This window comes from Mirounga leonina, unplaced genomic scaffold, assembly GCF_011800145.1.
Source record: "Mirounga leonina isolate KUSES-001 unplaced genomic scaffold, KU_Mleo_1.0 Mir_165, whole genome shotgun sequence".
NCBI lineage: Eukaryota > Metazoa > Chordata > Mammalia > Carnivora > Phocidae > Mirounga > Mirounga leonina.
Window position 1 is genome coordinate 28,449,374 of NW_023270415.1, and position 12,628 is coordinate 28,462,001.

The window sequence follows — 12,628 nt, forward strand, 5'->3', positions numbered from 1 at the left end:
TCAAGAAAAACAGACACTAAATATTTGCTCTTATGACACCAGGTTATGTGTCAGAGGTTAGACCAGAAAAAATAATCTCATGTGCATGAATGTGAATATGACATATAAATGGATCCTATGAAATAGTTTTTTCCATTTTTGTTTAAGATACTGAAACACTGATGTGGTACCATGTGTGATTCTCCTTTGTACCTGTTCAGGCTTTCTCATCTTTCTCTCGGTTCCCTGTTTTTATTACTATTCCATTTTTGGTCCTCAAACGTGATTAAATTATCTAAACTAGATAGTACCCTTGAGAACCACATAGTAGGGCCTCAACTACTTCAACTCCCCAGAGAAGCAGCAAAGGAAAAGTTTAAAGAGTAACTCTATCCTTAAGCTTCTTGTAAAATCTCTTGGAAATGCAAAAGCCACACATTATAATCACTATTTTTATCAGAAGTTTAGAATTCTAATGTTTTGTTTGCAAATAGCTTTTGGTAGGTGAATAATATAGATACACTTCAGGAAATAAAGCTCCTTGTTAATAATGCACATCCTCGCTTTCTTTGTTTTTGTTTTTTAACCTCGCCATTTCAAATCAGAGCTGATGCAGGGATTAGAACCAAGAGCTACAGGAAAGAAAGAATTGCAGGAGATCCACGGCATTTGGAGGCAGATAGGGATATACCTAATTTCTAATTCTATACAAAACTTCTGGAGGGCACCCATTACAAATCTTTTTCCATAATCGTCTTCCATACTCTACCCACCCCACCCGCTTTATGTTGTTACTGATCTGGTACTTCTTGGCTATGCCAAGTCAAGGTTCTTTAATACCTATGAGGGAGGAAAGGCTCTTTTGATCTAACGGTGTAGCCTGCAAAGCGCACAGGCCAGGCATGAAACGGAAGAGCAATTTGCTCCCTATTCCCGCACCCTCCTCCACCACCCCCCCTTTTTTTTGCATGAGGAAGTATTTACTATAAAATATTCTAATTTCCCTCACTAGATCTTCGCCCCTCACATCTCCTTTTCTCCTTTTTCTCCCATCCAGTAAACTTTTTGGCTCTTTCCCTTGGCCGTATGGGAATCCAGCTCGCTCGCCTCAGCTCTGCCCTTGTCCGTAGTCCACACGAATAAAAATATATTAGATCTCGGCCAAGGTCTAGAATTTAGACTCAAGCCTATTTAATCCTGCCTCCACCAAGGAGCACCCATATAGGAAAAAACAGAAACCCGAAACTCGCCTTTCTCGGTGCCAGCCCGAGGACTTGGGTTCCCGGCAAAGGGCACGAGGTACTGCCCCAGTCGGAAACCCCCAGCCTCGCTGAGGGGGCAAAACGGGGCTTTCCAGAGACCTGTCCCCCTAGGGTTTAAAAGCGCGTCCCGTGGGAGCTTCGCTTTCGCTTCTCTAGAGAGTAGGGAACCGCACGAGCTCAGGTAACTGGCCCCTACCCGGGCATCAGTGAGTAACTGGGCGCCGCCAGGAGCACGGGTACGGCGGCCCGGGCGCCGGGTTGACAGAGGGCAGCGCTGGCTCGGGAAGACCGACGGCGAGCCACTGGCCACCTCTGCGACCTGGTTGCGGGCTGCCACCGCTGAGCAGCGCGGACGCCGCAGCGCCGCGTCTCGGGACGCGAAGGCGGCGTCGGGGACGGCTTCTCGCCGCGGGCTAGGCGCAGCAGTCCCGACTGCAAGTGGCGGCTGTGGGCCAGGGTGCCGAAGCGCGGCTGACGCCTGCCGGTGGGAGAGCCAGTGCTCTCGGCAGGTCCAAAGTACAAGGCTGGGCTGTTCCCGGACGCGCCTGGGCGCGGGGCCCGGCGACGCGTCCTGGAGTTCCCCCGGCGTGCCGGGCGCGCGGACTGGTGCGCCTGGGAGAGGAGCGCTTACCATGGAACATGGTCTGCGGGAGGCGGGCGTGGTCATGATGACCGCAACTGCAGCAGGAGCAGGCTCTCACCGCCCATAGTCGCTGCCAGAGCCCTGGTCTTCCGCGGAGTTGCCGGGAGTCGGTGCCGGGTAGGGCGGCCTCTGCCGCTGGTTCCTCTCACCCACGCCGCGCCTGCTGCTTCATCCATCCCAAGGGGGGCGGCACACACCACGGCCCGGCTCTGCGCTTTGCCTTTCCCATAACTTCCGTAGGATCAGCCGGCAGTGTACTTTCAGTTTCTACTTTGCGCCGGGTCTGCAGGTTTGATCTTTGGGTTCACCACCGAGGTGCCTGCACCGCCCCACCTCTCTTGAGCACCTGCGTCCTCCCCTAGCTCTTCTTGTGCACCTGAACCGGGACCAGAGGAGGGCGCGAATCTCCGAAGCACCACCCACAGGAGGAATGAGCTGGCCTTCGGAATGAGAACAATTCGAGGCAAAAGACTTTCCAAATGACCTCTAACCGTCTTGGCAAAGCTAGGCGACTGCGATCTAAATGTATTGGTTGCTAATCTGTGGAAGCCACAAACGTGTAGGGCGAAAGCGGGCAATTGCAAGCCTACGCCACCAAGGAGGCGTCGCAGGTCTTGCCACGGATGTAGTGGACGATGCCGAGTCGTCTCGAAAAAAAAGAAAAAGGAAGTAAAGAAAGATTAAAAGGGTCACGCCCTCCGCCCCTCAACCTCTGTCATCAGTCTCTTTCTGCCCTGTGTTTTGTAGATGCACCTGCCCAGGTGAGACCTCAAAGAAAAATAATCCTGTGGGTGCATCTAATCTGGTAAGTGGTATGTTTGGACCCGAAACACAAAACCCAGATTAGGTGGAGAAAATGGAGACTGACGATAATAGTTGATAACTATGACTCCCACCTATGCATTTATCTGAATTGACCAATAAGTCATACTAACCATTTTTACTCTGTTTTACTGAGGAGCTAATTTTTTTTCTAAGCCTGAATTATTTTAGTATTTCCTGTTTGAATTTGTTTTCTGATATTCTGCAGGAACCCTGCTTAAAAGAAGGTGGGTAAAGTAGTAAGGGTGATGATGATAACAGCTATCATTTATCTAGCATTTGCTCTGTACTAATATTGTGTTAAGCATTATATATATATATATATATATATATATATATATATATATCTCCTCTCATGCAAAATTTTCTATGAGTAGACACTTTCCTTATCCGCACTTCACAGATGTGGGAACTGAGACTTCCTTAAGTAACTTCCCAGAGTTCACTTAGCTGGTTAGTAACAGAGCTTGGACACAAACCTCCTGTATTCTGGCTCTAGAGTTCATGCTTGCAGCCTCTGTGTTAGCCGTCCTTGTGAACAATGTGGAAATTGATGCCCGGAGAGAGACAGGGTCAGGTATCATGTGGGTATGTCTTTGCCCCACTGTGGGGGACCTCAGGAAAGCTTTTTGGGGTTTCTGAGTTCTGAATTGAGACTCAGGCGGGAACTAACCTAGGGATGTGAACATTCCATATTCAGTTATAGTGTGAACAAAGAAAAGAGGAAAAGAAAGAAGGGAGAAAGAAGAGAGTAACAATGAGAGTGAGACAGAGTTGCTCAAGCCTGAAGCTTCGATCTCCATTTCCTCTTTTAGTCTCACTTCTTACATCCTATCCATAGGCAAGTCTTGTCAACTCTACCTCTAAAATAAATCCTGAATCCAATCTGTCCACTCTGTGAATTGCACATGGGCAAACCATTAAAACCCTGCTGTCTGGGGGATCTTCCAGCTTTCACTCTTGCTTAGGACCCCTTCACTCTCCTCATAGCAGCAAGATATTTGATTTATGCAATGCCATCTTCTGTGACCACCCTCTGGCCACTTGCCACTGTGCACCAAGCCTTTGAGGTTGTCCTGTGTGATCTGGGAGTTACTGTCTTCTCTGACCCCCTCTGGTACACGACTCACTCCGCTCCTGCTGTGTTCTTCCCTGTGCTCAGCCAAGCCTCTGTCCACTTAGAATAGTATCCAGTACACAGGTATTCAGAAAGTATTGTTGAGTGACAGAATGAGAGAGAACAACTGTATGAGAATGCATGAATGAGAACATGCATGAAGAGAAAATATGTAAAGGCAGAAGGGAAATAGAAGGAAAGAGGAGGAGAAGGAGGGAAGCAAATGAGAACAGGAGACAGAATGGGGTGGGAAAAGTCAGGTATTTCCATTTGACTGGATCCTAGAGTGGAAGGTGGGGAGTGGAAAAACAGGAGTGACTTTTAAAAATGAATTCTATAACTAAACACAGCTAGATTGGTTATTTATTAGTTTAAAATCCCTGACAGCAGCGTTGAGGTATGTAATTGCACACAGCCTGCACTTTTTTTTTTTTAAATACTTTTCAGGGACAGATAAAAGAGCATCCATCAATAACTTCCTCAAGAGGAAATCTGTCTTCCTTTTTCATGAAGTCACCATAAAACCCGGCAGAATAAGGGCTTATGCATAAGTAAACTTTTGGAAATCATGAAAGGAAATTATTCAGAGCTCCAGGAGAGGACATGTAAATTCTATCCTAAACTCTGACCCCAAATGTTATTTTTCTGTGTATGAGAGGATTAACAGCATTTTGAAAGAATTCCAAAATGAAGTCTTAAATTAGTGGTTGATATTTTTGATAAGCTAAACATTATTTTTTATAAGACAGATGGACAAGGATCAGGGACACCTGGGTGGCTCAGTCAGTTGGGCATCCGCCTTTGACTCAGGTCATGATCTCAGGGTCCTGGGTTCAAGTCCCACATCAGGCTTCCTGTTCAGCTGGGGAGTCTGCTTCTCCTTCTGCCCCTCTCCCCTGCTCCTGTTCTCCCTTGCTCACACTCTCTCTCTCTCTCAAATAAATAAATAAAATCTTTTTTAAAAAAGACAGATGGACTAGGATTAAACATTCTATGAATTTTTATATGCTAATGCTTTATGCTTAGAGAAATGGAGTGGTTATTATAATGTTCACTCATAGACTCAATGAATTGTGCAGAAAAGTCAACACAGAAACAAAACAGTACATACTTGTGACTTACAACCAATACATATTAGGAGGGAAGACATCATCTCAGAATGATTTATACAATGTAATAGAAAACATTGAAATAAAATGATATAAATGTCTACTTAAAGGGAGAATTGTTAAAGATTCATCAATGTTTTTTTAATTTTTTTCAATCTTCAGTCAAATTAGTCAATCAGTGGTAAACCTGAAAATATTTTCTTGATTAATTATCTGAACTATTTTTGCTCAACCTAATATGACTATTGTTTATAGTCTGAGATCTGAATGTTAGCTATCTTTCTGTCTATGGGTATTTTTTGAGGTTCCTATGGTTTAATTTTATGGCTTAATTTTCCAGGCATAATACTCAACGTATTTCAAACATAGACACACACACAGACATACCACATACACATAAAGCCTCCACGTGTTCTATGCAGTCACACAGCAGCCTGTGCGTGGAAGGGCTCCTTGCTTGGTTTAATACTCTGCTGATCACTGTCTTGGAATTCTTAATTATTTTTGGACAAGGGGACTTTCATTTGCACTTTGCACTGGGCCCTGCAAATTCTGTAAATGATCATGCACACACATACATGCGTATCTTCAAGGTGGTTTCAGTCTGGTGGGGAAAACATATGTTAAATGTGTGACTTTAAAGATAAAGAATATTATGAAAAGGAAAGGATGAGATGTATTTCAAACAAGGGTTTAAGGCAATCTAGACCCATTTTAAAAGTTAATAAAACTAGGACCCAAAAAAGGTTAATATACCTGTCTAGTGGAAAAAACAGCTATAAGTGGATAACGTATAATTCTAAATCATATCTGTTTGATTTTCAAGCCTGAGCTTGAGAATGGATTTTAAATTTTTATCAAATGACTGCTGAGAATCTATTTACAAGGTCATGTTTTTTCTTATTGTATTTTTAAAGAAACTATAAATTTACCATAATGCTAAATTCAAGTTGCTGATATTTAACAGCCTTTTGCAATTTTATTTGTAAGTGGTATAGGTCTGTTCTTTATATTATATTTAACTAGGCTTGGGCTATTTTGTCAGATTTTCTTAGTTTCATAAAGGGATTTGGAAATTCTATTGTTTTCTAAAACTGTATTTAATCATTATATGAACTATTTGCTTCTGGATGACTGACTAGAGTTTAACAATAAAACATACTTAATTTCATGGGATGCAGCCAAAGGATAGGATGAAACTGTCAGTTTGAAGCATTAGAAGAGTCAAAAGAAAAATTTTTCTTATAAGGCTGAATCAGAATATTAGGAACCCTGCCAAAAATGTGTATGGAGCTATGAAAATGAATGAAATCATCCAACTTAGAAGAGATGAGAGAAAGAGCTAATGCCAGGAGGGACCATGAGACACAAACATTAGGGGTAGTTGGAGAAATGGGTGCCCACCAACAAACTGACAAATAGCGGACAGCAGACTAGGAGAGGCAGAAGTCAGTGTCCCAGGATAGAATTTCAAAATAGGTTAAGTAGTCAGAATCTCCAAATGCCACAAAAAGATCAAACAAAAGGAAGATTGAAACATGTGTCCACTGATGTGGCAGAGTAGAGATTGTCTGTGGTCCACATGACAGCAATTTGAGAAGAGCGGTATAGATAGAGACAATATTCCAGTTTGTGGAATACAAGGGAAGATGCAAAGAGAGGAGACAACTTTTAAAAGATCTGTGGTAAAGATAAAAGAAATAGGGTAATGGTTTGGAAGGCATGTAAAGCATAATGGAGGTTTCCGTTTTCATGCATGAGAGGTACTAGAGCGTATTTATATATTAATTGGTAGAATTAGGTTCTCTGGAAGAAGTAGGAAAGGATGGAACCAAGAAACTCAAGGTACCTGCTTTTTTTTTTTTTTTTTGTATCCTCCCTTCATTTCTCTCTCCTCTATCATTTTAGTCCTTAAATTTTATAATTCTAAACAATCAGAATCCATAATGAATCTGGTGCCTCATTTTATGCTTCTTATTGAAATGTCCCCTCTGACCTCGCCTGCGTACTCTGGGTTGAGTATTGGCTAGTGTAAGAGAGAAATATTTCCCAAATTGTCTTTCACAAGGAGGAGCAGGATCTTATGTAGCTTGTATTGTCCAATCCTTTTTCACACTAATGGATATGTTTTTTGTCAATTAGAGTTTTCTTTTATATACTAAATTTTGGAGGGACTGTGCTTTTAATCATTTCCTTTATGGATGATTAATTAAAGAAGATTACACTTATGACAGTTTTCTTCATGGAAATTATTTGAAGAAAATGGAAAAGTATTTTCCTTTATTACTTTAAAATCCCTGGACAGACCCCCTTTATAATAACATTCAGTTACTATGTGAAGATGTTGAGTTGTTCTTATGAGCTTTTTGGACAACAGCGACAGTGTCCTACTCAACCTGGAATTCTTTGAAGTCGACAGAATTACTTTCAAGTTACAAATTCTTCCCATGTATGACTTGTAGAAAAGGGAAATACCAGACTGCACAGGTCTTGACTTGCTGTTCTCACAGAGAATCAGTGCTCTGGGCAAACCTGTGTTAATATCCAAGAATGTTATAATAAAAACTACTGACTGACATTGATATGTCTAAGGTTCTGGTAGGCTTGTCAAAATTCTTATTTAATATAAATTTAGGCTTTTTAAAAGATTTATTTATTTTAGAGAGAAAGAGCATGTGTGAGCAGGGGGCGGGGTGGAGAGAGAGGGAAGGGAGAGAATCTCAAGCAGATTCCTCGCTGAGCACAGAGCCCACACGGGGCTCTGTCCCAGGGTCCTGAGATCATGACCTGAGCCAAAACCAAGAGTTGGTTGCTTAACTGACTGAGCCATGCAGGCCCCCAATTTGACTTGTTTTTCTAATATGGAGGGCTGTTTGTCCTATTTAAATCCTTTTATTGTTAAATTAGAAAATTAGTTCAATCTGACTCTCCTTCAGGCAAGGCAAGTTGTTCCAGCACATTTATCATTGCGTTGGACTGTGATTGGACTCTCAGAACATCCATTAACTCGTATATGACATGGAATGATTAAGTGTATTGCAGTAGTAATTAAGTTCATAAAGAGTAATCTAAGAAGAGCTTGTACTCCCTGAGTTCTCAGGGTATCAGTCATTGCTCTTTGCCAACAGTGTGTTGATTAACTGGCATCCCAAAAGCCTGGAACTACATTAACACGCTTGCCTAAAATTTTAATATATTAGCTGGTAGTGACATTAGCTGGTAGGACACTCCATGAGAAGAGCACAAAAATGGAAGTTTTCGAGAGACCAAAACACTGAGCTCTTGAGTTTGGTTTATCAGAAAATGATTTCTTCAAACAATGGAGCAGAGTGTCTTCGGTTTCTTGAGTAATATGCTCTATGAAATGGCGGTGATATGCTTTGATTTCCTTGTTTCTTTTACTATGTTAGCAATTCTCCCTAATGTTTAACTAACAAATGTTCCAATTTCTTCCTCATTAGGTTATTTTTCTGACCAACACTTTTTTTCCTAAATTGTTTTTACCAGTGAAATGTAGTATTTTCTATTATTATTTCCTTCTTTTCAAAATGATATTCTGTGTCATTTTCATTCTGAGACTTTTAGACTTTTATTCAGATTAGAAAAGTGAGGATCCTTTGCTTCTAATTCCAAACTAACCCATATTAGAACTCTTTAAAAAATTTTAAAGTAAACTTTATGAAATTAGGGCTGTTTACCAAATACAAATAAAGCCTCATGTATTAAACTATTTGAACTTACCTTTAAGCGTTTAAGTATATATTTTTTCATTTTACGTACGTGATCCAAGTGGCCTACGATGAGACCTACGATGAGGCCTACGATGAAACCAAAAAACAAGACAAAAACAAATATTGTGTGTACTGGTACATTGATCATTTAAGAATGGTCCTCTGAGACTAGAGGTTTTTGCAAGCATCGTTCAATAGCCAGATATAAATCAGTGACTTTAAAGTAAGATCCCCAAACAATCCAAACAAAATTGAGGACTCTCAAGAGCCACAAGACACTATCAGAAGGTGAAAAAAGATTAAAGGCCCAAAGAAATCTTAGGAGGTTGAACCTAGAAAAGCGTTAGGTGATATGGAGTAGAGCAAGTTCATACTTTTCCTACTGTTATGTTGCAGTTTGCAAGCTCCTGGGAGCCTCTCAGGTGTAATCTGAAACTGGCCCATGTCCTCAGAGGAGAGGGAAAGTCAGAAGAAAGATGCAGGCCTCTCCAGGTGGGCAGGGGGCTTGTCTTGGGTGGCAATAAGACAAGTAGATCTCCACACCTGCCCACCAAATCTTAAAAGTTTATATAGATACGTTAACTGGATTCAATCACATATACCATCTAGATGGTCTCAACACCACATCACTACTTCAAGGCTGTATCCTTGGCGCAGACTCTGGGAAGAGGGGAGGCAAGCAGAACCTACATTCCAAGGGATGGGGGCAAAGGGGGCAGTGAGGAATCTCTGATTTGGGGATCCAGTTCAAGGTCAACTAGTAGTCACATCCTCCCAGCGACCTCTTCCAACATATTATTATAGTTGTTTTGTGTTAATATTGATTGAGATTACTTATCTTCTTTATGCCTTTAGTTTTCTCTAGGTCTTTTGATACCCTTAATAAATATTTGTTTTGACTTTAATTTCACTTAATACAATTTTTCCCTCCCCCTAATCTTTATTGAATATTAAACTGTAAAAGGAAATAAACCTCATGACACACCTGTTCTTGCAAGCAGCTCTTTTTGGCAATTCTCATTTGGTACTTTATCTTACTGTGTAGGTGCAGCTAATTCAATACACCGTATCATTAAATGGAATTAACTGGACCTTTGCTTTTCCATGGTAGTAAGTACCAGCTCAAACAGTGTGTGTTTCTGAAATGTATTGTTGCCAAAGTGATGAATATCTTCCACAGAAAAAGCACCAACAGAATTTGGTATAGCTGTTCTGGCAGTGCAGACAGTTACCAGAAATAAAGGTCAAATAGCAAGCGCAAAATGGTAATCAGTTTCACTCTTCATTCTGAACTGCTTTTACCTGCTTACTACTATATATGTGTTATATACACTCTAGGAAGAGGTACAAAGGAAATGTCATAAAGATTGCTTTTACCATCCTGAGCTTCATTAATCAGGGGTTACCTTTTTTCCTGAGAATAGTCAAGATTAGCACATAAATGTCCTCAAGTCTTTCCCAACCCTAAATAACCCTTCTTTTAATCCTACACATAGTTATCAAGTAACACGATGTGGCATATACCCTGTTCTTGGTACTTGGAATATATCAGTGTATGAAACGGACAGAAATAATTTCTGGTAAATGGAGTTTACATTCTAGGAGAGGAGATAATAAACAAGAAAAAAGTAAAAATTATATAAAATTTAGAAAATTACTAAGGTAAATGTTTAGAAGAAGGATCAGGGCAGGGGATTTGTGCACGTGGAGGGGAGGGGGGTGGGAAGAAAGGTGGGAATTTGAATAGGCTTTAGTAAGAAGTTGACATTTGAACAAAGACTGAAAGGAGGTGATTCAGTGAGTCACATGGATGTCTGTAAGAAGCATCTTCTGAAGAGAAAAAATTCAGCACCAAAGCTCTAGGGCAAAGAATGCCTGGAGCCATCAGGCCGTCTGCTTCCAATTACTCTCCTTCCTCCTTCCTTTCTTTTGTACCAGACTCACTAACTAGTTTACACTTAGAGTTTCCACTCCTATTCATTTTCACTCCACCGCACCCTGACTTCTGTCTACCATGTCTCAGGTCCTCAGTGAACTAGTTGGTTAATTGTTGATGATATTACTTCTTTTTTTTAAAAATTTTATTATGTTATGTTAATCATCATACATTACATCATTAGTTTTTGATGTACTGTTCCATGATTCATTGTTTGTGTATAACACCCAGTGCTCCATTCACTACGTGCCCTCTTTAATACCCATCACCAGGCTTCTTAAATTGACTTTTAAAAATTATAAAAGCAGACATATAAAGTATAAACATTTAACAAATGGAGACAAGCAAAATTTTAAAAATTAACACTCCCTCTAGACATTACATTTTTGATGGCCATGCTGTTAATATACAATTTTTAACCAAAATGAGATCATACTATACATATTGCTCTGCAACATGCTTTGTTTTCATTTACCTGCCTCTATCTTTATATTTCAGTTATTCTTGTCTAATACCTAGATATCAGATTTCCAAAATTGACCTCCAAACATCTATTACATTGGAGCTTTGGTTTCCTCTTTTAGTAGATTATTATTTAGAGACCACAATCTGGGCACTAGAAGTGCTTATTGCTTCTAGACCATTTCAGTAGTCATAGCAGGGAAAATTACAGGTTGGTGTTGATCTTTCTAACTACATTTTAATAATTCAGCTTTTTTTCACTTAATTTAGAATGTTATCAACTTTCTCTTTCACTGAAGGATATTAATATTAATAAATTTAATTCCTTATTTTTAAACAACAGATATAAAGTAGTTGCAAAACATTAATACTAATATTATATTAAACAATATATCTTCTAATGGAATTTTAAATTATCTACATAGTTCTTTCTATTCCTTGAACACATCACTCTAAGGACATATATAACATCAAAATGCTTATTCCAAGTCATTTAAAATCAATTTTTTAAACCTATGGTTATTTTACCACTTTAACATATGATAGGTTCAGTTGTTTTCAATGGTATTTTTAAAATTTAGCTGCATAGAAAAACCTACTACAGAAGTTCTGTGTGGCAGGTTGTACTTCTCTTTCCTCTTCTATCCCTTTTTTTCTTCCCCCTGGAGGAAAACATTTTCTCCATATCAGAGCATAGAGACCTTTTTTGTTTTTGTTTTTGTTTTTGTAATAGCTGCATTATATATAAATGGCCCATAATTTTTTCAACCATCATCTACTCCTAGCCACTTGGTTTGGATGCTATCTTATAAAAGCACTTTAGGTACATCTTACCACTTAGTCTCCTTGACATCTCAGAAGCATTGGACACTTAATCACTCCTTCCTGGAATATTTTTTCCCTCCTAGGTTTCCATGGACATCCCTAATTTTTATCTTGTTAGACTTAAAATCTTTCCTTCTTATTCTCTGGACTCTCTTCTTCTGCCAGTTGTAACATTTCTATTCTTCAGGGTTCTGCCCTCACTTCTCTCTTCTCATGCTGCATTCACTTCCTGAGTTACTACATTCACTCCGATGATTTTAGCCACCGTTTATGCTCATTGCCCATGTTTTTTGTTTCTAGGCTAGTCCTACATGACCTTAAATTCCAATTCTGTTACCCAACAGTCTATGGTGCATTTTCCTGAGTTTTTCAAAAGTATCTCCAGGGGTGCCTGGGTGGCTCAGTTGGTTAAGCGACTGCCTTCGGCCCAGGTCATGATCCTGGAGTCCCGGGATCGAGTCCCGCATCGGGCTCCCAGCTCAGCGGGGAGCCTGCTTCTCCCTCTGACCCTATCCCCTCTCATGCTGTTTCTCTCTCTCTCTCAAATAAATAAATAAATAAATAAATAAATAAAATCTTAAAAAAAAAAATCTCCAACTCAACCTATACCAACATATACTTATTTCTACCGATTTTTTCTCATTCTATATCCTTCCAAAATATATAGTTCAATTGTACATTTTATCCCCCAGGCTGGGAACCTAAGAGTGATAACATTAACCACTAAATCCTACGTGATATT

The 12,628-nt window shown here is 40.1% G+C and overlaps 1 protein-coding gene and 1 long non-coding RNA gene across 12 annotated transcripts in view; one reads left to right on the forward strand and one right to left on the reverse strand.

Moving 5' to 3' along the window:
* IL7 (interleukin 7) overlaps window positions 1–2,435 on the reverse strand; it is a 47,128-nt gene extending 44,693 nt beyond the window's left edge. Inside the window, exon 1 of the mRNA XM_035011405.1 lies at window positions 1,873–2,435. Within this exon, the coding sequence (XP_034867296.1) occupies window positions 1,873–1,882 (10 nt within the window). The 5' untranslated portion in view covers window positions 1,883–2,435. The remainder of the gene's footprint in view (window positions 1–1,872) is intronic.
* The window catches only part of LOC118014947, a 153,788-nt gene that overhangs the window by 41,193 nt on the left and 99,967 nt on the right, over window positions 1–12,628 (forward strand). For 4 of the 11 annotated variants that reach the window (XR_004680442.1, XR_004680443.1, XR_004680444.1 and 1 more), the window contains exon 4: window positions 2,632–2,689. The exons of 6 other annotated variants lie outside the window; for them this stretch is intronic. This is a non-coding gene — a long non-coding RNA (uncharacterized LOC118014947). Of the gene's footprint in view, window positions 1–2,631; window positions 2,690–4,270; window positions 4,604–12,628 lie in introns of those variants that run through there. One more of the 11 variants, XR_004680449.1, reaches the window with a different exon arrangement.